We start from the raw sequence: 26,769 nt of genomic DNA on the forward strand, positions 1-26,769 counted from the left end.
TCCGCTTTCAAGTAAGTTATTAGTATACCGAGGATTATACACAAGTACTTACTGCTGCATTCTTAAAATAAATTTAAAGCAAAACCCTCTTACAAGCTAATTGCCCATTTGATTTAGATTGTCCACGGCATTGAATTTAATTGATTCGTGATTTTTTTTTTAGTTAAATATTTTCAACTTTAGTGCCATGAAAAATCACATGCAAGTATATTCGTAGAGTTAAAAATGAGCAAGATAAATGAATGGTGGTAGCGAAAGGAATACGAGTACATCCAGACAATGATAACATTCAGTTATTGTCATACGTCGCGACTCCACCGTCTACAGCACATGTAGAGGCAAAGTTTGATTATATTTCATAGCTTAGTTTAACTTAAAAAGCTGAGCGAGGCGTCGCGACGTCTTCAATTTTCGCCAAACCATCGTTGGATAAGCGTCTCGCTAACAGGCTGTCGCGACCCACAAAGCCTGCTGATTACCACCGCCTAGCGCCTCCTCATTATCTCCCGCCCGCCCTGTTTATTTTTCTCAGATAAAGATTAGCCAAAGTGCGGCGCCATTGGCGGGGTGCATCGTAGGGGTGCCAGGGGCGGAGCTTTCGTTCGCCCCCGCCTTTAGCGACGCTTACACCGCGAGTATGTGGCCGTCGCCATGGGTATCGCACGTCTGAACGCTATGCGAGCGCTTACCGCCTGATCCCGCGTCATGCTTGATATTAAAGGCTCCGCCGACTACCTCAGTCGGTCCGGCACCTTTACCAACTTCTCTATGCTGTTTGCTGGTGAATATTCTATTTGTAATGTGTCGTGGTGTGGATTGTGCGTGACTTGTACAGGTTCACATCATTCCTTGTAGAGGAATTACGTCAGCCTTTAGTCTGTGTCTCTTATCAATCACAATAACAAAATTTATTTTTAATATCTACAGTATCGTAAGTACAATGTGTGTTACCATGGCAGATTGTTTTCATATATCAGTTAACTTTTAACAAACCACAATTTTTTTAGAATCTTCTCGAAGACTCGTGTCCATTTGTTATTTACTTACACATACTTCGCCGTGTATCACATAGACCGCAGATAATATGTACAAGTGAATAAAATACAATAGTATACAGTTGTATTGGCTTTTCAGTCTCGATATAACTCTTAACATATTATGTCGGATTTACTTTCGCAAAGTTCTTTAAGTTGAGCAGTATAAGAATTTTCTATTTACCGCGAGAGTTCAGTATTTTATGTACCAAGATTCTGAAGTCAAAAATAGACCGAAAGTAAAAAAACTGCTACTTAAATATAAAACGCATAATAACCTAAAATAAAGATTCTTCGTCACCCTAATACAGTGCACTCCTATTACTTTGTCCCGAGCACCTGTCCCTCTTCTTAATGCTCACTAAGAACTGATATGCGTGGCCACGGCCACCAATCCTTTGTCCTCCGTCTACCATTATATCCTATATATAGCAATGTGTCCGGTCCATTGCCACCTCAATCCCATTCTAATGCGGTTGCAGTTTCAATAGTACTCTACCTTGAATTAGATGATAAAAGGGGAAAAACTATTGCAATGCTAGAAAGTTCCATCATATCTTTTGTTTTGTCCACAGTTTAAACGAATTATAGCTAGCCAGCTATCTATACTGGTCGTATTAAAACAGGTTGTTTTTTTTTAATAAAGACTCTTTCGTTTTGACGACGGCTCAGGTTACTTTAATATTTTTTATTTGTATTACAAGGAAATTTCCTCCTAAACACCCGTAAATGCCGGCAACTCTTATTTGGCTCTTCTAGTGTTGCAGTTGCCCATAGCCGTTGGAACAACTAATATTAGGCGACCCGCTGTTCGTTTGCATCCTTCTATAACAAATTAAACCTTTGCAACAAATTACTCTGTAACTAAGTTTGAAGTTGATGACAAAGACTTTAACGAGAACGGTTTACGCTATTTTTTTTTATAACATAAGGTGGCAAACGAGCAAGCGCCCACCTGAAACCGCCAAAATGGCGAAGCGACCGCTGCCCATAGACATCTGCAATTGCAGATGCGTTGCCTACCCTTATACGACGGAGGAGGAGACGCACATAAAGAGGATATTTCCCCTTCCTATGCATCACCTCCACCGTCAAATTCACTTCCTCTTCCCAACATCTCCTTATAAGAAAAGGGTGGTAAAGAGAAAGGGACTTAAATAAGGCCTCCGGCACCACACTCACATCAGACGAAACACGGAATTGCTTCCATTTGACGCCTGTCTTCTGTATGGCCGTGGTATTACACCGGGCGTGCCGGCCCATTCGTGCTAAGATGTTAAAGCGGGCACTACCACTGTTGGTTCCACGCTATGTTCAAGGCATGTTTTTTTTCCAATGAATTTTGCCTTTTTTGAACAATTTATATTCGGAATACCCCGTCGAAGTTGTGTGTTCAACGTGCCATGCTAATCTAGGGTAAATAATGATAGTGATTCTATGTAATTGGCACGTTTTACGACCAGTATTATATTAGGGTTCTTTGTCTCTAGTTATTAATAGACCCTTAGCCAGATTTTATTAAATACACTACGACTTTGCGATCTGATTCTTTCAGTGGTTCAAATTTACATTAATTTTGCCACACTCGAACCTAGAGATTATTTAATTTATGTTATTTATTTAATTCTTTAGATTAGTTGTAAACATTTTGTAACAATTCTAGTTTCATTTAGTTATATGAATATCCATCATAGTTTAGTGTATTCTTAATAACCGGGAGTTAAACCGTCGAAATAATGTTATGTACTGTGTATTGAAACATAATATTATCATCTCTCTTTATCTCTTTGAAAGTTCAGCAATAACATTTTTTTTAAACTCTATTTTATTTACATCATCACCATCAGCATAAACTGTATCCAGCGATGCAAGTTTAATATGAATACAAGTAGTGTCGATTTCATCGACTTACAGCCCCGGCATCTCGCCGTCGCCGTCGGAACAACCCCTCAGACCCTCTCGGCTTACGTCGCCTTTACAAAGCTGTAACGAGTCAGAAGGGTTTTCATCTCTTAATTGCTAACTCTTTCACACCTTTAAAAGTTACCAACTGTCGCCATTTCTGTGTCATATTTTAGATTTTTAATACTACGTAGCTTTTTTCATACGCTAAGAGTAATGCCCGTGCATTTTTAACCTTTTACATAAGGATATATAAGGCCGAAATACCTTGATTGCTGACCTCATGTGAGTGGCAGAAGAAGAGATAATTACAGAAGGTCATCAGCCGCGGTTAAAACTTTTTATACTACACTTTTATCTAATGCTGTTGAGTATACAATTGCTTTTTATAGATAGTATTACGGGCGAACACAGCTTTGAAATTTTATAACATTAAACAATTTTTAAATTTATTTAAAAGCTACTCTGTCGAAAAGAATTACGGTCTTTTGATAATCATCACTTAACATTTTCCTTCATAACGAAATATAAGTCAATTTTTTCTACTAATTCCCAAATATTAATCTTTACTTCTAATAGACGCCTTTGCAATTTTAAAACATTTTTTGCTTATAAACTTCGGTCTTTGTCATATTTACACATAATTAGATCTTTTTCATGTGATTTTTACAGTTTAACGTTAAATTCAATTTTACAAATTATGTATCTCTAATTGTATGTATCTCTTATGTATCTCTAATTTTTATAAAACACTGAAAATAATAACAAAAGGCGAATTTGAAGTTAAAAACATACAGCATAATAGAAACAAAATTTAAGAAGAAACAAATAAACAACAGAGCATATTGGGGCATTGTGGCTGAATAGCGTGACGGCCGAAGGCACTTTAAAAAGCCGGGCATTTCCAGTGGCGTCATGGGTCAAAACGCCCTTCTCACGTCGCAAGGGGTCGCCCTTAGCCCTTACCCGACTTACCACCGCAGGGTAGAATTAGGGTGTGACTTCTGAATCGCACGAAAATTGTTAAACAATTTAGTGCCCGATTATCATTGATCGTTAAAACGATTGCGTTTTTTGAATAGGATTTAATCAAGCATAATATTTGTTATTACTTCAATTGCATCAATTAGATTTAAAATTCAGGTTCTTCTGAAATCCGAGTTTTGATGATAAACCTCGAACCATTTTGTTATCTAATATTAAAGGTTTTAATTGTGTTTGCTTCGAATTTAACCAACCTATACCAATTGAAAATCGAAGTATTTAGAAAAATCTTGGCTTCAATTCAAGTTTGGTTAAATTTTAAGATTATGTTAAAGAACTTTAAGGTCGCTAAAATGTATTGATTACTATATTTTCATAGATAGATAAAAAGATAAGATGATTTGCAAGATATCATAATTTTGCAATTTTAAATGAGTAAAAGTTACTAAACGTTAATATTTTTTCAGATGCATCTTACAAGAGCTCGTGGTCTACACATGCAACGTCACAGGGTTCACAAGGTAAGTATTCACAACTTATTTGTAAATGTAACATGGTTATGATCGAAGGAATTAAAAGTCTATGTACAATTAAATGCTTAGTCAATATTAAAATGTTGTTTTTATACAAATAAAAACATTGATAATAACCAGAAAGTTGCTTCTTTTCTATATTGACTATCAGATTCGAGAATATTTTAGAAAAATTAATAATGCTCAAGGGAGACAGATTATAACTAGTATAAAGTCTATTTTTGCGTCGCAGACGTTCTTTGTTCTGTGATGCGATTTTCTTGTAGTATTTATGACAAGCCGTCGCTTGCAACTTCGTCTGCGTGGAGTTAAAAAAATAGCTTATAATACTTCCGCATACATCAGCTACCTTCCGGTAAAAGTCCCATCAAAATTGGTAAAGCCGTTTTAGTGACTACCCGGTACAAACGCCGACTTAAGTGCACACAGACAAAAAAATTAAATTTTTTTTTCGTTATCAGCAACGTAAGTTCGTCATGTTTGCTATTTTTTTTAATAATGCATACAGATACTCCAATTCTAAGATATATTAGATGTTTCTTTCTTGTACTTTACAGATGTTAATTCGTTCTAATTTAAATATTATGTACGAGTAGGTTAGATTGCTGGTAGCAATAAAGCCGCCCTTTCGCAAATATTGTAGTAACTTACTTTTAGTATACTTATTGTAATATTTGTGAAAAAAGTATTTAATGAAATACAAATAATAAATAGGTATCTATACTATTATAATAAAGCGTAAACACACGCAGCTTTGTTGCCTAAGATGTCAGCAATTACAGCATATTTTTGAATAGTTACTTTTTTAATAAATAGCCCTACACTTACGTCACGCTTGAGGCTATTTATTTTCACGCCATTACACTTAGGGGGTAAATATTTTGGATTAAAACAATAATGTGGGAGTGAGACCATAAGTTGCTGCCAATATCAAGAAAGCAAAATTGCCATGCTTTGTCATCATGTCATGTCTGTCATTGTGACATTTGCAATTGAATTTAACAAATGTAGTCAATAAAACAATATTTATAATTTCATGCAAATGAAGTCGCACGGGAACAGCTAGTTTTGAATAAAGGTTTAAGCATAATGCTTGCACTTGGCATTTTTTGAACTCTGTAGAAATGTAACGGTCTTACATAACCCTTGAAATCGGTTCAAGGCCCTGCCGCATTTCACTCGTTCAATGCAGTCCACGGTGCTCCCGTTTCCGCGTTTCCTACCCCAGTTTGAATATTTGAAAATGGAACAAATAACAATTATTTAAAGACTAGTACCTATATTTTTAAACCGTTCTTAAATAAAAGTGTATTTTGTTGATACTGACGTGTTATTTAAATGCTCTATTTCGCCATTTACACTCATAATAGCAAATTAGATTAGTATAGTGACAATGAATGAAACATTCAGTTATACTTTGAAATTATTAAATTCGTAAATTTAAAAACTGAAGCTGTAAAGTTATTACCGTACTTATCGTACATACGTTTGTACCATTTTATGCATGAAAATCAAAACAATGGGGCCCTAAAATGGCGCACGCGTTCTGCAAGCAGGCGACGGCCGCGCGACTGCCACGCGCCGAGCCCGACACCACAATGCAAACTTAATTCTTTGATTGACAGTTACAATATTTCGGTAAGTGATGCAATATTTTGATGATTATCGTTATATAGCGTTGCGACTTCACGGAGGGAGCATTATCGCTTCGTACGCTTCGTTGCCGCGTCCCATTGTCAGTGATATTCGCTCGGCTACAATATTTGTCGGTTCCAAATGATTATTATAAATTGCGCCGTTGATTTATTTTGAAATGTATTTTCTATAATAATAGTTTTCTTCTAGATTAAAATAGATAAAATCCTTTTCAAACACTCATGACACAAAAACAAAAAAATTATAATCCATTTTACATCTCGTAATTTCTCAAAAAAATTGCATCAAACAAAAAAATAAATAAACAGCCAAAGTAACAAACCGAGCGTATTAAAAATTGACTTGCAGATGTTTTGTAACGATGTTAATAAGCTAAAGCAATAAATTAAGACGAAGTTATATTTATTTGGCAAGACCACAAAAAGCGCGTTGTAAGCGGTAACTTCTGTTTATTATAGAGTTGACAGATGATAGTTAAACAAAATACAAGTCGATATAGTTCCCCGGGGAGCGGCGCCGCGTCGGCCCGTGACTACTTGCTGCCCCCAGACAATGCTTACAAACGATTTGCCCTCTCCCTGGGGAACTATTAAAATCACTGCTATTATATTAGCGTTCAATAAACCCAAAAGCGTCATTTTAGTCCCGCACCTATATTCATTTGTTTTAATCTAATCAAACAACAACATTCACTTTTATTTGTATCAAAGTCAATGTTCCACAGATTATTTAAATTTAAACATTTGTAACATCAAAGTAAAATTAAAAAAGTTCATTTGGACGCATTTGAAAATATAAAGCGTTTTTTTTATTTTTGTCATACGTTTCCAAACTTTACCAGAATTGGTATTTATCAATATTGAAATAAACAATTTAATCAATATGAAAATAATATATTGACGCCCGCTACAAACGAACAGAAATGAGCGACTGTAGCGGCCTTTATCAACTTAGTAACTGTTGTTTAATTGATCCCTCTTTTAGTAACACCTGCCATCAATTTCCCTCTTTAAAGTCAGAAAAAGAAATGATTTTAAATATGAAGTAAACATAAGAAAAGAAATGATTTTAAATATGAAAAATATAAAGAAACGGGTTTCTAACCACGACTGGGTTGTATAAGGTCCCGAAATATCGCACAGTTGCATGCGCTTTATTCACGGGCTGGCGCTATATTCATGGCATGAAGTGATACGGTGCGGTAGTGTGGAAAAAAAAGTTACAAGAAGCCATATTGGTGTACTTTTTTTCTGATTTTACGACCACTTCTATAACGATAAATTTCCGTGTTTTCACTAAACTCTAAGTCTACACTAAACGGAAATTCCCCCCACGTGAAAACAGATGAAAATGAAACGTTTCAGCCGTCCCACCTTTTGCAATGAGGGGACGGTTGGAACCTATTTTATTTTATAACGGTTCCATTTGTCACCTTATTGGTGATAGTGAGACTAAAAGGTAGGACGGATGAAACATTTATACTCACGCGGGGGCAGAGCGGGGTGACGGTTGGGAATAATCCCACTAAACAATTTACTGTCTAGAAACCACACTCACGGTGTCTTACGAACACTATATTTATAAAAACCACGACAGTTTAAAGTTAGAAATAATTTTAATTCAGAAAATAAAATAAATTAAAATTAAAATCACTAGTTAACACTATATCATAGATTTATCAAGTGATCAAATAATACACCCTCAGAAGAGACCCCTCGCACTTTCACCCCAGCGACTTTCAAAATGGCCTATAAATAATCAAACTACAACTTTATTTAAACTTAACGACATTAATTAACTTAGATTTGTTAGGTGACGCCCATAATTAATATTCTGAGCGTTATGAATAATGTCTTATAGAACCTAATAATAATAATGACAAGTGTAAGCGGGGAGCTCTGAACATAATTAACTTTCTAAAACTTACTCGTGTAAATTACTATGGATGTCTACTTAATTTTTTTAATACAGTTCGATGAAATCGCGGACAAAAGGTAGTAAAAAACAATACTTTCTTGTGAATACGATAAAACTAAATTCGCAGTCACTCAATTCCGTCGATGCTTTTATACGACAAAGCTACATTTAATACACATCTAACAGTTTGTGAGGTATTTACTTTCACAATTAAACTTTTACTTTAACTTCAACTTTAACTTATATGCTATAAGTTACATAAGGTTACAAAGCATCGCTATAGACTAATAAGGACAGGCAAAACAGCTCAACCCAAAAGTAAACCGATATTTTCGAAGGAAAACCGACTGTAAGTAAATGAAGCTAGCGGTGGCTTCGAAAATTACCTAAAAGTAGCTTTCGGTTCTGCTCTCTTCGTGCTTACGAAGATTAGAATGAGTGTGAAAGGGATGGATGCGAAAGAAAACCGCTTTAGGCGTTGGGAGAAGCCGTAAGCGCCCCCATTGTTTTGCGTGCTACGGAGCGTGAATATGCTATACGTATAGAGAAAGCAAGAGCTGTAATTTAAAATGAAAATCAGGACGTTCTTGACGGTAGGGGACGCTAACGTACTTTTTCATAGAGACGCCTTAATCGACTCGCTTCATTGAAGTGCCTCTCTTTAGTACATTCTGTTTGTTATAACTGTATGTACGAAATTGTATGGTATTAGATCTGAATTTACCCTGGAAATTTCAAACTCAGTATAACAGTACCTAACTTTGAATATAATTTCCTTCGTGACTAGCTAAGTATGAAAATACATAGGTAAAAAATGGAATCAACATGTTTGCTTTACAAAAGAAGTTAATTAGTTAGTAAAGTTAAGATTTTCTCTACGATCATCTCTACAGCGCTTAGCTTTGCCTAAAAACCAAAAAAAAATTATTTAAGAAAAACACAAAAAGTGTCTAACAGCAAATCTTACATTCGAAATTAAAGTATTGAGAAAATTCGTAAGCTAATGTAGTGTCACTGTATTTAAAACTTGCGTAAAGTAGAGTCATTACCAGCAGACAGCGTTAGTTTTCACTGCCACAACTTTGATAAAATAACATATAATGAAAAAGACAAAACCTTAAAAAACAGTAGGTATGTTTTTCTATGGATCTTCCGGCACTGCACAATTGAAAGATGCAATAAAACTTTTGTTAAAAACAGCATCGCTAATAACAACTATAGATGCAGACTGATGACTTTAATTAAGTTCTGTGACGTAACAGGCTTCCTGCAATTCCCTTTGGTGTACGAACGCCAGAGGCAACTGTCCTCCGACAAACGCCCCGACGCCTTGCACAAACAACTTTACACCAAGAGCCTTTGATCTGTCGCTGTTGGATCGTCTGCGGTTTGCCCTCGGCGAATTTACACGCTTTTATAACTTAAGACCAACTCTAAAACTGTCATCATCCAGTAAACCGTATCGGGTTATGGCAGCAGTTGTGTTTAATTAATTTATGTGATAAATTAATTTACTAGTGCTTTTTTTTTGTTTTTAACTCGAGTCTTCGTTTCTAAAACATTCGTACAAAAATGACAGCGATGAATTTATTGAATTGAAAGATTTTCAAGATAAATACTTTCATAAAAAGATTCTCGAAAAGTATAAAACAAAATCAGAGTTTTCTCCAAGATACGAGAGCCATCTAAAGTATCGTATGTCATTTGATTGATGCAATATTGGAATAGTGTGTATACTGGGGGATAGTAAACATACAATATTGCTGAGATATGTGAAGAAAAAAGCTATAAATTACCAGACAATAGTTTTTTTTTAGTTCTCTTAAATAAAGTTTTTGGAAGTACTGATGATATGGATTGGACTTATAAAAAAAAAACGAAAACAAGTTATTTCACGAATAAAAGACGTTAACGTTCCAATCCAGATTGCATCATAACCACCCCAAACTCAGAGACGCGTAGATCATGGAATCAAAAATACACCCGAAATCAAAAGAACTTTCCAGATTGTTGCTCTAACACTAACAACGCGTGAAATCTTATTGAGAGCTTCAAAGAGATCTAATTCACGATTTCGCTGATGCAAGCTAAACTGCTCTTTAAGTTCAAACACAAAGGGTGCAATTGCAATGGCTCATATCCCCTACTTCGCCGACGGCATTGTTCGCCCCCAAAGATGCGGCCAATATTATCTGCAGCGATTTGAAGCCTCGAGGCGATCTGATGAGGCTGTCGTGTTAATTCTTAGGGTATTTGACCTCGTTTGCACATACAAAGAGCTACTCCTATATTATTATTTTCATTATTCGTTCTTACAAAAATCTCTAAGGCATAAACAATATTCAACATTTCTTTGATTTATCTTCTCATCTGTTTATATTGGTATTTTTAAAACAATACGATTAAGAACACTTGCTTTAGCAAAACTTAACAAATACTCTAGCTTCTTCTGACTCTGTCTGGTATAGGGGATACTTGAGAAGACAATTCTGTTCCTTAGAAGTATAAAAAGCAATAAATAATATTTGTTTCTTTTGTTCCAGGCTATGGCACCAACTCATTGTCAGCGATGTCGAAATCGACACTGGATGCTCACACGCATCTCCGTCAGCCGGGTAAGTGGTATATTTCAATAGTAAAACTTACGTATCCTGAAATGACAAAATAGATAAGGATCAATAATACTTCATACTAATATTATAAGTGCGAAATTTTTGATGGATGGAGGTTTACTAGAGTTTGTAGGCTAAAACAGCTGAACGAATCTAGATAAAATTTGACACAGATGTAGAATATCACTTATATAAAAAAAAAAACAAAAGTGACACTTTTGTTTTTTTTTATTTTCCACGCGGAAGGAGTCGCGGGCAAAATCTAGTAAATATGTAAAGTCAAATAATTACATTCGAGTAAAACTTAAAAACGTTTTAAAAGTTATCCGATTTTATTCGAGACTGTAAAAACAACGCCCGCCTTGCGAAAATAATGTAAAGTAAAATTTAGAAGACGATGTTAAATGAACTATAAATGCAAAGGTTATTTGCTCAGGCCGGGCATATGTTTGTTATCCACGGTCAGTTAGCCATTCATGTTCACAGTTTTATTTGTCTCAGACCTTAGTTTGGACAGCATCGCAATTCGACTTTGACTAATATTTAAAAAGAAAAGTTGACATTGTAATATACATTTTCTTTACTGCTGAGGTAGGAGATTTAATTCAACTGTTTACTGCCTTTTCTAATAAAGGATAATAACTCCAGTGATTGCGAGGACCATGAAAACGAATAACCTGCTCATAGCAAATAAAAGTATGTTGTTGAGTTTTGCATATTTCTTAGTAGACCTTTTTAACGTAACCTTTAATTGAAAAATTAAAAAGACTGGTTAGTAGTTAGTAGGTGAATATATAAACACAAAATTGCATATAAACTTTTAGAACAGTTATAAAGATAGTTGTAATCTAAGATACAGGATTTTTCTTAATTATTAGATGTAAAAATCAAAGATTATAGTTACTTACGTGTATCGTACTCTCTGGAAATTATAAAACGTATGCAAATAATTTAAAATCACAGATTGTCTAATTTACTTTAAAGTCCACATATTCCTCACTTATTTTCCATGTCGCCGGTCATCTAACCATGACCATGTTTTTGCTCTCGTGTGTCAGCCGGTTTCCCTCAGTGCTAATGAAGAGATTTTCATTAAGAACCGACCGCCGACGGTCGTTCAGTTAACTAACCCCACTCGTCATACGACGTGACTAATTTCACTAATGCTACTGAAATTTAACTGGACGAAATAATGAATTAACATGTAAGACTCTTAACTTCTAAAACATGCCTTACAATATTTAAAAATATCAAATCGCAAAATTAAAAATGTCAATACAGTAGGTTTTTACAGATACGAATGTGCAAGAAGTGTGTAATATACCTTTTATTGTATTTCAAAAAGAAAGAGATATTAATTCATTTTTGTGCAGGTATTTTTGCAGAGAAAACTCACGCTTATAGTATGTCTCCCTTAGTGTGGCGGGTATTTCAGTCTTCTCGGTTTCATTAGATAACGTCACTGGTGTTTACACTCGTGGCGGTCGCGTGCCCTCACTGTAGTCTCAAGTTACAACGGGGTGCTCAGACATGCGGATTCTGTTTGCGAAATTTCATCATAACCTAAGAATATCTCATAGCTTCAATAGACGTCCTTTTTAGAAATTACATTACACTAGGTAATTATTGTAACAAAAACAAAGAAAACCTTTCCTCAGATCCATGCATTATCTTTGATGAACATTACTACAATTCTGACAAGGAAATTTGTAGAAAATTTTCAACTCGACAGACCTATAAGCAGCACTCGTAGCAAACACGATCCCTAATAAAACAAGCGGCGCATATTCCATCGCTTTACACGCATTGCATGTCTTAAGACTATTTCGTAAGTGTGTAAGTCAAAGCGTGTACTAAGGCGCCTCGCTTTTATCCAAGTTTCACTGCTACTATAACAGCTGCTACCATGTTTATAACCCTTCAACATGATCTATTTCGACACACCCTCACCATTTTCATACATCGTACCAGATAACACTCTATTGTAATGGAGAGAACAATGAATTTATAGTCTCACTAAGAAATAATATCAAATCAGATATTCCGCATTGCGTAGAACTAAAGACAATAACGACTAGTTTATGTCTACTTTTTTAATATATATGTGGGGTCACATTAATTATGAGAATAATTACGAACAAGTCTAAATACATATTGTATAATACTGATCGATGGCAAGGCAAAACTCTAGATACTCGTACAATTGCTAAATGTATTGTACGTATGTAAAACACAGTGTGAGTTTATAATAGAGATTGTAACCGCACGCGGGTTGGGCGTGTCGCTCCCTCCCACGACAACCACAAGCAAATGGAGGCACTTAAGCAATGAGCTCGATCCACGACACGTCGTCGACGAAGATTGACACCGATATAATTGCAGTGCGGCCTCATAAAACAATGTTATTCGCACGCGTTTGTTCGCCGCGCCGCGCTACGCAAACACGACACAGTAAACAAGGGTCCAGGAAAAAACCAGTGATTTTTTCTTACAATGTATACACCATTGCGAATATGTTTCTTTTGCGCTTTTTGTAAGGTTTTTGTTATTGATTTTAAAGCAGTACTGAAGAATTCTATGACTGCTTAACAAAGAAGTGACGCGGTACACCCATAAATTAAAACTAATCGATGTTTTTGAACGCCTATTCATTAAGATTTGTAAAGATTTTTTTACTATATATAATTCCATGACATACTGGTTTTACTTTTGTCATTACGTTCATATATTTTTTTAAATATAGTTACTTATAAAATTGCAATGGGGTAATCTGTCGACATAAGTTTTTTCATTTAAATCTCCCGATTACTTTCTTTTGATCGTCAATTTACGTCTTATTTAATGGACTCATCGTGTAAAAGCAATTACGTGCCAAAATTTTCTTCTCCTAACGAAGAGCAATGTCGAAATATATCTTTGGGGCAAGCATTATTGAATCCGCAACTGGGGAATACAAACACATAGGGTTGCCACTCAACAACTTTACTACTATTTTATTTACGGTAACTTCATTAATGTTGCCAAGATATTTAAAAAAATGTTGATAGACTTGCAACATTAAAATATTCTTAAATTAGGTTATACTCACAATAAATGGTTACATAAGTACTTGAATTTACAAGCCTTTTTCCCTCCTTAGGGAGCGCTAAGCAACTACGGGTAGCATGTAATCGAAAACCAGAAATAAGTCAAATTGAAATTAGTTAAAAGGATTTATTTGTTTTTATTGATACTCCTCACTTGATTGTACAATTAATAAAAATTAAGATGTTTCAATATTTAACCAGTTTACATTTTTTCCATCCTTAAATAATAGTTGTGAGGGTCCGTTAGTCGCGCGCACCAATCTCAGCCGCTCCCCTAACCGTTGATAATGCAGCAACGACTATTAATTATCCCTTTATTATTATTTTATTGCCTTCACATCCGCATTGTCTGCATGCATTCAAGACATGTCTTTAGAAGTCGCTTCTATTTACACGATTTTAAGAGCATTAGGTAACGAGAACAGATTGAAGCGCAGTTATTCCAAAGAAATTTTTGTTATTATGTCAAGCAATATGAACAATAGAATAAAAACAATAAACAATTGTTGTCAAATCTTTTATCAAGATCAAATAAAAGGGTTGAGGAGTGTCTTTTGCGAGGTAATTGCGGGATGTGTTAAGCCGGTATCGGATATGCACGTCCGCTCGTCTCAATAAGCCGTCTCACCGCACTCAGAGACGGCCTGACGCTATTTTCTTATTGCCAGGCACGTGTATCACATTTTATAACAGATATTTATACGTCACTAAAGAATTGAGGTTATTTATTCACACTAAAATTGTAAACCAATAATTTGACCTACAGTATTTTGTTTTAAAAAAACATAATTAATGTAATGTAATTTATGTTAAAGAGAAATATAGAAAACAAATAAAGCGTCTTCTTCAAGTACTCATGAGAAAGTTTAAGCCAAGAGTCTCAAAACGTTTTAAATTGTAATCCAAAACCATCACCAAGTAAAGTCAGAACACAACTAGCTTTACTGTGGGTAGGTAAACCTTAAAACAATAACATTTATTAACTCAACGCGGTAGGCTATCGGTCGCCGGGTGTCTGTACATCGGACTCATAATTGGAATACAAATTCGTTCTTTGACGCCGCGGCCGCACGTAGAAGGGTCCTGCCGTGATTTGGCCTTTTGTGCGTCACGCATTAACTCCTTCAAGCCTCAAGCTACACTCTACCCTGCGCTCCTGCATGCATACAAAATTGAACCTTAAGTCTCACTGTTATAATCTTGATTTACGCTTGCCTGCACGCATGATCGAGGATTTTGGATTCACATAGAACGCAATAAGAACTGTTTCGCATACTGAAAAAATCACATTTATTTTACGTTTCGGGAACAGACCAAAGAATATTGAACTGTATTACAATACAACAAAGATTAATTCAGCTCTTTGGTCGTTTGTGAATACAACCATTGATGATTAGTGCTGGTAATGGGCACGTAATTACAGTAGAAAGGTGGACATTACGAGGTTCATTTGGCGTGCACCAATCGCCCGAAGGGTTTCGAACTACAGAGGAAATTAGCCCTGCGCTGATTTCATTTAGCAACAAACATTGTGCTACGTGAACCACTTGTGTACTTTTGTGAACTCAATTTAACACTAGCTTTATTTGAAGCCGTATTTCATTATCGTTTATCCGCATCCAGACAAAACAGTTAACGTCCGAACCCAATCATTATCCATTTGTAATTACTTATTGCATTTTAAATTATCATTTTAAATATATTTTCTTCTAAGTGCTCTGCTGTACGACATGTTAATTAACAACTTACCATCAGCCCCTCAATTTACTTTTCGTATTCGTAAGACACGATAAAATGCTAATAATTTAAGCGGTCTTTAACTTACTAATAGCCGGTTTCCCAGCTGGGTTTAACTATTAGATAGTGTTTGTAGTTCGATAAATTCATAAAATGCGTTTCCGAATTATGTAACTTGAGTTCTACACCGTTGAAACTTAGGTTAAAACTAATGAATCGCTTGAAAGGCGAAACCTAGCATAAATCCTAAACATGTGTATACTCGTAGATAGAAGCTCTCAACGCGGTTTACAAGACTACCATTCCGCCAATAAGTCGACACAATAAATTTCATACGAGGGCGTCATGTTTGCTGTGAGAATGTGTTGACCCACGCACCCGCGGGGGAGTTGTCTGGTACGACGGAAAATCGAAATATCGCCACAACAAAATAAACGATTCGCTTCTATTGATCGAGAAAACATTCAATGCTTTTACCAAAAAGTAACTTCGGAATTCCTAATTAACAAAACAAACATCACGATAGCTGGATACACTTTCTAACCGTAGGATATAAGGAGAAATGAGCAGATTGCAATATAGCTAAAGATACCTTAGCTTTTAATTTACATATTGCATGAAATTAAGCCAGTAACTTAGACAATAAAGAGTTATCTACTACAATTGATAACTCCTTACCCTACAAATTAATAACACATTAAAAAAATATACCAAACCCGACCAAGCACATTACAACAGAGAGCTTAGACATCTTGATGTTGTTTCAATAAAAATACGCACGACAAATAAAACACATAATTACGATGCCCCTAAAAATCATAAAACCATTTATAGGATCAAAATCGAATGATCTCCCCAAGAATGGCAGAAAACAATCAAATCGTGAATGGTTTAACGGGGAACAGAAGTCGCGACGAGATCAGCCCACCAATTCCGATCGCAAATGGAAAACGTAATGACTTTCGACAATTCTATTTGCCGACTACACGAAACATAACTTCGTTTGTGACGATCACAGGTGATGTTTGAACATCAGTACCGAAATCAATCGACTCGAAGACAAATCAATTGAAAAATAAATGATAAAAAAAAACAATTCTAACCAACGCGCATCAGAATCCGTAATTAGTGAAACCAGGGTTATACGAATATTATGAATTACTCTGTCGAAGAGATTAAAGGCAAATAAACTGTAACTTGAAGAAATAAGGCATAGTTTTTTCATATACTTTTTTGATTTTCGCCTTTTATGGATATTTGGGTTGCAGATGTCACCTAATATTAGCAATTCAAGAAATTGTTTTATTTAAAATCGATGTATAATCGTCAATTAGCAATTGTTCTCTCGTGAATTAGCTGTCTCTTGTATTGCCTCCTTATAAATATAATTATTCTGCTTGCCAGCTTGTACAAAAAATCACTAACTGAACGGACCTCTGTTTTTAGGGTAGCGTATTACATTTTTTCTTTATTATTTTGTAACTTCTTGTGTTATTATTTACTTCTATATTGCTTTTCTGCTTAAACGTGTGGAATCATGAGTTTTGTAGGTCTGAATTAGGCATGGGATATACACTTTGTAATACCTAAGTGACTTCTCATGTCTATAATGATTGAGAAATTTGTAACAAATCTATTTTAATAACTAATTACCTTAAACACGATCGCTAAGATAAGTTGCATACACTGTTCCGCGTATCGCTTCCGCCTATCGTTTCCCGCCGGCAGTTGCACCCTACACACAAGCGGTGATTTATCATAATCATCTCGATTAGATCGCGCCTCGCCCCTTCGACTCGAGGCCATTTAACCACCCTCGATTTAACAGTTATTTTCAAGCTTTTTTTAACTGGAAACGTGTCTTTTGTTGCGTCGCTTAGTCACTGCACCAATGACTCGCACTTTGAGCATCCATTCGTCTTTTTAAATGATGCTTTGACGGGTTTTCTTCAGCTATTTCACATCATCTTACACATTTGTGATGAGCTAATATTTATTATTTCGTAATAAATATTATTCTGTGTTGCAAAACAATGCCAAAATTCAAATAAGGAATAGTAATTAAATCGAAAGCAACCAAAGTAAATAATTTACTTAAAACTGAACAATAAAAATCTTAGATTTTTTACGAACACTGACTAGCTTTGGATCTCTCTCTCTCTCAAAAGTATTCATAGTAAAGTTTTATTGCATTGTGCCCAGTGGCTTAAGAGAGCATAGAGGACAAAGATATATTATCATTTCTACATTAGAAGTCTATTTTTCCCATGTTATTTTATAGGTCTAAATAGAAGTTATATAAGACTCTATAATAATAGTCGAAATGTACTGGCTTTAGTATGCTATATTATTTTCTACGAGTACATCAGTGTAGGGCGATTCGTCACAATGGTTATGCTTTATAACCCGTCGCCTAACTCGAGTATCGTTAACAATTACTATTTTATATTTAATATTAACAATGAAAGGGAACGCTAGGGGTCCCGCTATTGTTTCAGTCTACAAGCGATACCGTGACTAAAATTCTAAAAGTAGTAAATGACTAAATACAATTACAATTTTAAAAGACTATTCAAGCTTTAATATTTCAATGAATATCGTATGGCAGCAATATATTGGTTTTTTATCGATACACTACTGAATAAAATTTTAAAATAGTTTTTGCATCGTAACATATATAAGTAGAAATAAAAAACGGCAAAATTTCGATAAAACAAATAATCAATTGTTACTTATTTAAATTGCAGTTGAACTTACAACAATTTAAACATAAACATTTAATTGCAATTAACAATTAAGTTAATTTGGCCTATTTCATCATCCACTTGCCCTTATCCCTTAAGGAGGGTCGGCACATTATGTGCTGCTCTTTCATACATATCAGCCGTCATATCTGAATCCAGTCCTTTTTAAAGCATATCCTCTTTCACACAATCCATCCATACTTTCTTCTGTCTTCCTCTACCTTTGTAGCCATCCACATTCAGTTTTAACACATTCTGGTTTATTTGCATCACATTTTGTAGTGTATATTCTTATATCAACGATAATTATTTGCAAATAGTTGAGTTTGAACACATTTACAGTGGCTACTTTAAAGAACAGAGTTTATAAATGTTATCGTGATCGCAAAACTACTAAATGACGAGGTTTGGTTAGGGCACTTCTATCTATGCTAATAGCACAGTTGCAGGTCGACGCTCATTAAATCTATTTCGAATGCAATCTAACAGTGTGCATGTTATCACGCTTTTTAGGCTATTTTGTTGTTAGTTTCGTTACCATGGCTACTCTATCTAAAGTTTCTTAAGACTAGAATTTTTCCTGTTTAACTAAAAATAGTTTTATAAAAGCCTTGAGTCTTCCTATGAATTATTCCTCGTGTATTTGAATAATTCAAGCAGTATGTTTTAAATAATGTGTATGCTTTTTTTTAAATATAAGAGAAGCATAATATGTATAAACTTAAGTTTAATAACAAAAAGTTACATTACTTCCTAAATTAACTTACACATTTTAAGAAATTTCGTCGCGTGAACTATTTTGTTCCACCGTTTTAATGTAAAAACATTTATAAAATCATTAGCACTATTTTAATTAGATTAGTAAATTAAGCAAATACTTATTTAATTGATACTTTACGTCTGTCTACAGATCCATATCAGATGTTTGGGCCAACGAGCAGTCGTCTAGCTAATTCAGGTATTTATGCAAATTTTATTTCTTCACATTCTAGTAGCTGGCAAATTTTCATGCAAGCTACTTGCACGTATCAACTAGAGGCAGGTGTAAACTACTACCGACATTCCAGTTCGTAACATACAAGAAGCTAGCACGATATTTGATTTCGTGACAGCTACGAGCATGCAAGTTGAAGGGAGGTTCGAAGTTTAATAGTGACACGTACTGTTTCGTGAACTGGTATTCAAGCTACTGAATCAATTTCAATGTGTAGTTCCGTTTTTAGGGAAACTGCAAAAATGTAAGGACAGCTTATTATTAATAGAAATGTCACTCGAGTGTCACTGAAACCTTATTCTTCTCCGGGGTTTTTTAATTACAATCAGTCAATTTAAGAGTCTAGATACATAAAGGGTTTTTAACAAACTTCAGTTAAAAGAGATTTTATAATAGGAATTTGTAACGAATAAAGAAAGTCAATGTAAGATCGTGCGCGATAGTAAGGTCGATTGATTACAAGGGGTTCCAGCAAGTGACAAGTGGCGATTGCTCCGTAGTGCAATCAGATCCTAACTAGCATGGGGCTTAAAAGTCCGTAGGGTAGAGGCCGCATGCAGTTAATACAAGAGGTCAATCGACCGTTGGCTTTATTGTTCTAAAAAAGCACCAGTGTAAAATGCTACGTCTGAAAGTTTTTTATCTCTTTGTACTGAATGTCTTCCATTATTCTTGTTTCTACCGACCTATTTTCCTTCCAACGTTTTGTTACATTTGTTAGGCTTTTAAAGTTCTTTGTTTGGAATAAGAAGAGGAATGGGTGCTGTTCATTATGCCTTTATAAGATAATCCTACGGTTGTCATAACAATGTCTTCAACTGTTTTTAGTGGATATCTTTAAAAACGATATTATTACATATTTCTTTTTACTTTTCTCTAACTGACATCCTTATCTAGAATACAGCCCGATGCGATATACATTTCTATAGCGATGTGATATCCTTAGTAGGGATGTGAATTTTGTTATGCATAATTTGTTAAACATATTTTAACTCCACTGGCGAGTTGGGCAGGAGTCGTGGAGTTGTGTAACCTAACCTCTAATAACTACTACTAGTTAATTCCAAACAAAGTAGATATAAGACTGGATCTACACTAAATCACATAAACAGTTAAGTCACACGCTATAGATGACGTAGATAAGGTGTCATTTTCATATGGGAAAGCTGGGGTCAGGAGCGTATTCACTATCTGTTTGATCGGCCCCTGAACTCTAAATGTTAATAAGGTGCCGCCGTTGGCACGCCACCTACTTGACATAGCACCTGACCCGTGCTAGTATTCTTGAGGTGGTACTGTGGTTTAAGCTAGTACGTGGCTTACAAGTATGAAGAGAATGGTCGTATATTTACTTCCATATAGTTGTAAATTGTTGCCTAGTGTACTAAAATACGCAACGTCTGAGAGTCCAAAGGCTGAGTATTGACTGATTGTGGCAGTTATGTAATTCTTTTTTCCACTTACTATATCCAGCTAAAATCATTTCGCTGTTCTCTGTAAAGTTAACGGTAACAATAACGGTCAGATCAAGTGATCTTTTCTACCAATATCTCCCTTTTTATTTATTTATATAATTAACAGAACAGCTATAGGCTGCCGGTATTGTAATAAAAATAGTAAATAATAATATCACCATGTTTTAACGCATAATTCTTTACACCTATATGTCTCGCTAATTCAAGTCAAACTTTTAAATCAAGGCATATAATTTTGTGACTATTAAGGTCACGCCACACCGGAGGGAACTTTGCTGGTTCGTGCCGAAACAATTAACGCCACGTGCCTACCCTGGACCCCAAACACGGACCACCATTCCCACGATAGTGGTTTGACTCAACTCACCTGTAGTCGATATGCCCTTTTAACATTATAAATTATTATCATAATTAGTTACATTTTTATCTAATATTATAAATGCGACAGTAGATGGATGGATGGATAGATGGATGTTTGTTAGAGTTTGTAGCCTAAACGGCTGAACAGATTTCTAAGAAATTTGGTACAGAAGTGAAGGATAGTCTGGAAAAACACATAGGCTACTCACTTTTGTTATTTTTAATTCCACGCGGACGGAGTCGCGGGCGTAAGCTAGTCTGCTATAAATAGGTTTACGTTTGGGCTTGTGAGCTTTACTTTAGTAAAGGAAAAAATAATTGCTTGTAATTGGTAAACTCAGTCACAGTCAGACTATAAATGATAATACTTACTTAGCAGTCCTTCAGTCGTGATTTCTTAAACATCTATAAACCTCTCTGGGTGTCGAAGTAAAATTTTTAACCTTATTTAACTGCTATATTTGAGTTATTACTTACATCATTACAAAATAATCAAAGTTGTATCGAGTCTTTACTTACTAAAAAATACTTACAAAATTTTATACAGTCTATTGATGAATTCTATGTCGATTGTATAAGGGAAACGACACCGGGGATGTTAAGTTGTGACTAGGGTATAATCGATCGGATATAAATCTCGCGATGTTACGCTCGTGTGAACGGACTTAGACGCGGATAAGCGGAGCGTCGACAAAAAAAAATACAAGAAAATAAAATGTTACATACTCGTAGATAAATAAATATCTTCTTCTTACGTGTATTTCTGCTAGAATCGGTATACTCACGTAGAATTTGCCCTCCAAATTTTCGTCCTTCAGACCGATTTGTCTTCGTTCGTACGTATCGTCTTAGATTAAGGCATTTTTTTAGTCATTTCTCAAAAACTAGTAATGCATCCGTACTTTACATTAGGCGAATATCCGCTTGTTTGCTCCCTTGGTTATAAATGAAATCGTAAATTAGGTGATGATAAGTTTTTGAAATTTCGTGACTGAATTTTCTATCGCTACAGTGTTACGCTTGGCAGCGTCGCAAGTAAGTCGTGCGCATACGAAACATACCCGCCCAATATCGCACCGCGGTTCGACCCCGGCCATTACTGACTTACTACACGCCTCCAAGACCGGGCCACATTTATATGCGGCAAGGGATTTTCCTCCTACAGAAAACACCCAAAATGTCTAACTTACAACGTGTCACTCGATGTCACTTGAACAACTTGCTTGCTTTGAAACCGATATACTATTCAAACATTTTTGAACTCTTTAGCGTTTATAGCTAAACATTTTATTTTTGATAAAACCTATTCACTTTAAAACAGGCATTTAAAAAGTATAAAAATATAAAAGATCAGAACAAAAGTGGCTTTTTTTAATCAACTACCAGACATTAACCAACTTTCAAAGTATTATGATATATCCATCTCTCAAAATAACTTTGAAAAACAAAGACATCTATATGTGTAACTTTACAACAGTAACAATTAACAATTCTTCACATTCATATTATTACTCAATACGTAAAGGAGTTACACTATAGAAATAAAAGTGCATTACATTTTCTCGTGCACAGACACCCCTATTTCGAAGTGCAATTTATCCTTTTGTAACATTTCGAGTGTCCTTTCCAACCATTTTCCCCATTCAGTCGCGAGTGAACGAAATTAGCATGGAGACCGACAAAATGGCGAGCGTTGAAATAATGGCGCGATAATCGCAGCGGAAACATCATGTCGCGCCTTCGCTATACCATCTCTCGCTTAAAGCAACAATAATCAAGGCAATCGACCGTTAATAACGAGAATCAAAACACGCAATATTTTCATTGCAACAACAAAACTAAGTATATTAAACTGCTGTGTCTCTTGTATTATAAAATATTATTCACGGCAATGGAATTCCACTGTTATATTCGCCTGGTTTTCATTTCTTCTAATACGAAAGCTAAATTTAAAAACTTTCGAATACTAAATTAGTTGTAACTATTGCGTAACAGCCCATTCTCTAGTAAAACATGTCTAAAAATTGTTTCTCATTAGAATTCTATTCTCAATTTATGGCAGAATATTCTAGACTCTCTTGAGTTGTTTTTATTTATGATGATATTTATGAAGGTACACCAACACTTATAAAGTTACTTACAGACCTAAAATCGTTTGTAATACCAAAACGTTTTTAGGCCCATGTAGACAATTAATGTTTATTCCATACAGATTGGAACAACTGCCTCAAAAGAACCTTTGCGATATTAAGTATATTGTTGTAGGTTCTGGGCAAATTCAGCTATGGCAATTCCTGCTCGAACTACTCAGCGATTCAAGCAATGCTGGCTGCATCACTTGGGAGGGGACGAACGGCGAATTCAAACTTACCGATCCCGATGAAGTCGCGAGGCGTTGGGGCGAGAGGAAGTCCAAGCCTAACATGAACTACGACAAACTCAGTCGTGCTCTGAGGTAAAATGTTAACAAGCTGTAAGCATTGCGAAGCGGGTACCCGATTTGCTGAGCGTTGTAATCCTTTGCGAATTTGAATTGTTCAAATGCGCTTATTTATGAATTTTAATACAACAAAGGTATATAGGTGCAGAAAAGATTGCCTTGATCAGGAGTGTGCAACTTCCTCACACAACGACGAGAGTGGACTATCTCCTACTTACTCTTTTCTTCAGGGAAATGCGATTGCAAAGATTAGATCTAGCTTTTTGTAGCGTTGATTTACGGGCAATATGGCACTTAATGTTAAAACTTAAGTGTTGCTTGCTCATACATATATAATAATATTTAATTTCCACGCAGATACTACTATGACAAGAATATAATGACCAAAGTCCATGGCAAGCGCTACGCATACAAGTTTGATTTCCAAGGGCTGGCTGCTGCGACCCAGCCGACCGCCAGCGACCCAGCGTACAAATATCAGAGTGACCTCTTCATGAGCTCTTACCATCACTCCGCGAAGCTGTCATCGTTTATGGCACCACACGCTGCAATGCCAACATCCACAGGTAATTAAAGGCATAAATTGAAACTGCGATGGTCATAATAAATTATTGGAATGTAATAATTTCTAAATATTAACCACTTTGGGGCTGCAATGTTTCCTTTTTCAATATATATTTAAAGTAAGCATGTTTAGGAATCAAATGATAGGTTTTTATTAAAGACTATGATTTAGCAAATCCCGTAATTCTTAAAATATTTTAAAAGTAAGTAAACAAGGGATCAAATAAAAGTTATTTTTTCCATCCATCTTTTTTAATCGCTCGATTTTCAATTCGCATATGATTTGACCAAATTAACGTATCGTGTACGTCGTATTCGTTGTTACAGTTAAATATTTGTCGAACTGTTGAGAATATGTTTCCATTACAAGTGTTAATATGCACCCTTCAGATGCAGGGTTCAATCTGCATCTCGACTTCTCTAAACAGTAAATATTGGCAAAGTACTCGAAGCGTCTTGTCACAGAAACGGGACGGGATCGCACTTTGCCTAATGGAATAAACCGATTCCCCGTTCCCACTTCATACATTCCAAGACCCAAAGCAATCTCCTTGTATTGATTATCATTTCTTAGCATACGCGTTAATATGATAGCTAAAATTTAGTACTTAATTACAAAAAAATGAATTAGAAACGGCGCGCATTTTAAGTTCCATTCTGTACATCCCTGACCATTTACTTTGTTGTTTTTCACACTGTAATTGTTTGAGGTTTATAAGTTTTAAGTGCGTGAATTTCTGGTATGTTGTTTTTCAGATGATTTAGGAGGTTACACATAGCATGGTCTCGATAAAGTATTGCAAAGATTTTTTTCATTACCAACTAAAGGAAACATTGTAAATTATTTGAGAATTTCTCTGTTATATTACATTTAGAAGTCACTACATCTGCCAATAGCTTTATTTATTTGCTGGCTACTGAAATTTGTGAGTGCTGACAGCGAATTCTATATAATTATTGTAATTACATACTGATTTGTTTTTATTTTTTGAGACATTTATTGGTGATCTCTGCATGGCAAAGTTATTGTTGTATACATATATTCCTATGTTCAATTGTTAAACATTATATTTAACTTAGGGTAGCAAATTTGTCTTGTTGCAGCGTCAATATTCCCGTCGGCTTCGTGGAGCAACTGGGGCGGAGGGGGGAGCAACCTTTACTCCCCCCACTCGATGGCACCCCCCCACGTGACGTCACATCTAGGCTCCTACCCCCACTACGCATGACCGTCCTTCTAAGACAAGGGCATTGCGAACGACGACAATTTGTAAAGGCTAAAATAATTTTGAAAGGATTCCCGTAATGTTATAATATTCGCTTGTGTAAATTTGTTTAGGATATTAAAAAGTTCACTAATTTGCTGTAAATTTTTAGATTTTATATGAGTTTATATTTTTTAATAATTTTTCTTAGTTATTGTCATAGATTAAATACAAAGCAATATTATTGTAAGAGTATCCATAACATAAGACATAAGAGTGATGACGTCATCATACACTATTACAGTTTAGAATTTTTCTACTAAACTAAAACCTCAATTTGGAATGTTAAGTATCTGACAACCTGATCTTTTTACATGAAATGTCAAAAACAAGCTTATGGCATTCCCAAGTTATTTCATATGAGGTTTTTTAAGAACAGTAAGTAATAATAATATACAATTTTGATAAAATAATAATTGAATAATAAATAACATGAAAAGACAATTTTGCAAATAAATAATTGTCATTTATTTATCATGTTAAATATTGTTAATATAATTTATTTGTAAAATACCAATGATTATTTAAATAATAATTTACATAGGAAACTGTTTATTATGTGTTTTTTTATATTGGTTTTTAATTTTCAATCATCAAATCATTTGATAAACAAAACTAGTCTTTTATCCAAAATGTAAATAATAGATACTCTTTGAATAAGTAGAAATATATTATTTATAATATTTAGGATATCATTAACAAAATTTATTCCTTTGTAACTAAATTTGTGTAAATCAAATCGATTTCTCGTGGAGATTATCAGAATAGAATTCTTAAACCAAACTCACGTTATGTTCTAACTGCACAGTTTTAATTGAACATTCGGACTTTTTGTTAAAACTCACATATGTAATCAGAACTACGCATTAACCAGACAGTCCGAAAATTCCGTTAAAACTGAAAATGTGTAGCCGGCTTACTTTTACGGATCCCTAATTTATTTTAATTTATTTTAATCTAGTTAAATTATTTTACTAACAATCGAAGCATGTTGTACAATTATTATAACGTTTAAAAATTGCTTCTATTTATAAATATGTTGGCATTGACATGAATTTTGTTTATTGAACATTTTGTATAATTGCACAAAACTAAAAAAGCATTAATTCGATAAAAATTATACAATTATCTACGAACATATAAAATTATCGTAATATCTATTTAATATTTGGATCCAAAATAGTTGGTGGCATATTATACTCAGCATTAATATGTAAATTAATATTACTATAAAGTAGTTACATTTACCCGCAAACAAAATCTTTTTAATATCTACGTCATAAATATTAAATTAATTTGTTCATTTTGAAACACTGAGGTCCTGTCCCACCACAGGCTGATAAAGACTTAGATAGCGTAAAAGTGATCACTGTCGCATAGTACCAAAATCCGATATCTCCATCACATTTATACGATAGATTATTATCTGACAATTCACAAGAGTTGGGGGACAGGCCCTAAGTCAG

At 34.9% G+C, this 26,769-nt stretch overlaps 1 protein-coding gene across 1 annotated transcript; it reads left to right on the forward strand.

Annotated features, from left to right (window-relative positions):
• The first annotated feature begins 705 nt into the window (after positions 1 to 705).
• On the forward strand, positions 706 to 25,386 carry LOC106101748 (DNA-binding protein D-ETS-3). Its single transcript, XM_013281072.1, has 7 exons — positions 706 to 835; positions 4,388 to 4,441; positions 10,570 to 10,641; positions 19,116 to 19,163; positions 23,300 to 23,489; positions 23,832 to 24,040; positions 25,143 to 25,386. The coding sequence occupies exons 1-7, from the start codon at positions 706 to 708 to the stop codon at positions 25,265 to 25,267; spliced, it is 828 nt and encodes a 275-aa protein (XP_013136526.1). The 3' UTR covers positions 25,268 to 25,386.
• The last annotated feature ends 1,383 nt before the right edge of the window (positions 25,387 to 26,769 follow it).

Source organism: Papilio polytes, unplaced genomic scaffold (genome assembly GCF_000836215.1).
Source record: "Papilio polytes unplaced genomic scaffold, Ppol_1.0 DF823957.1, whole genome shotgun sequence".
In the NCBI taxonomy this organism is placed as follows: Eukaryota; Metazoa; Arthropoda; class Insecta; order Lepidoptera; family Papilionidae; genus Papilio; species Papilio polytes.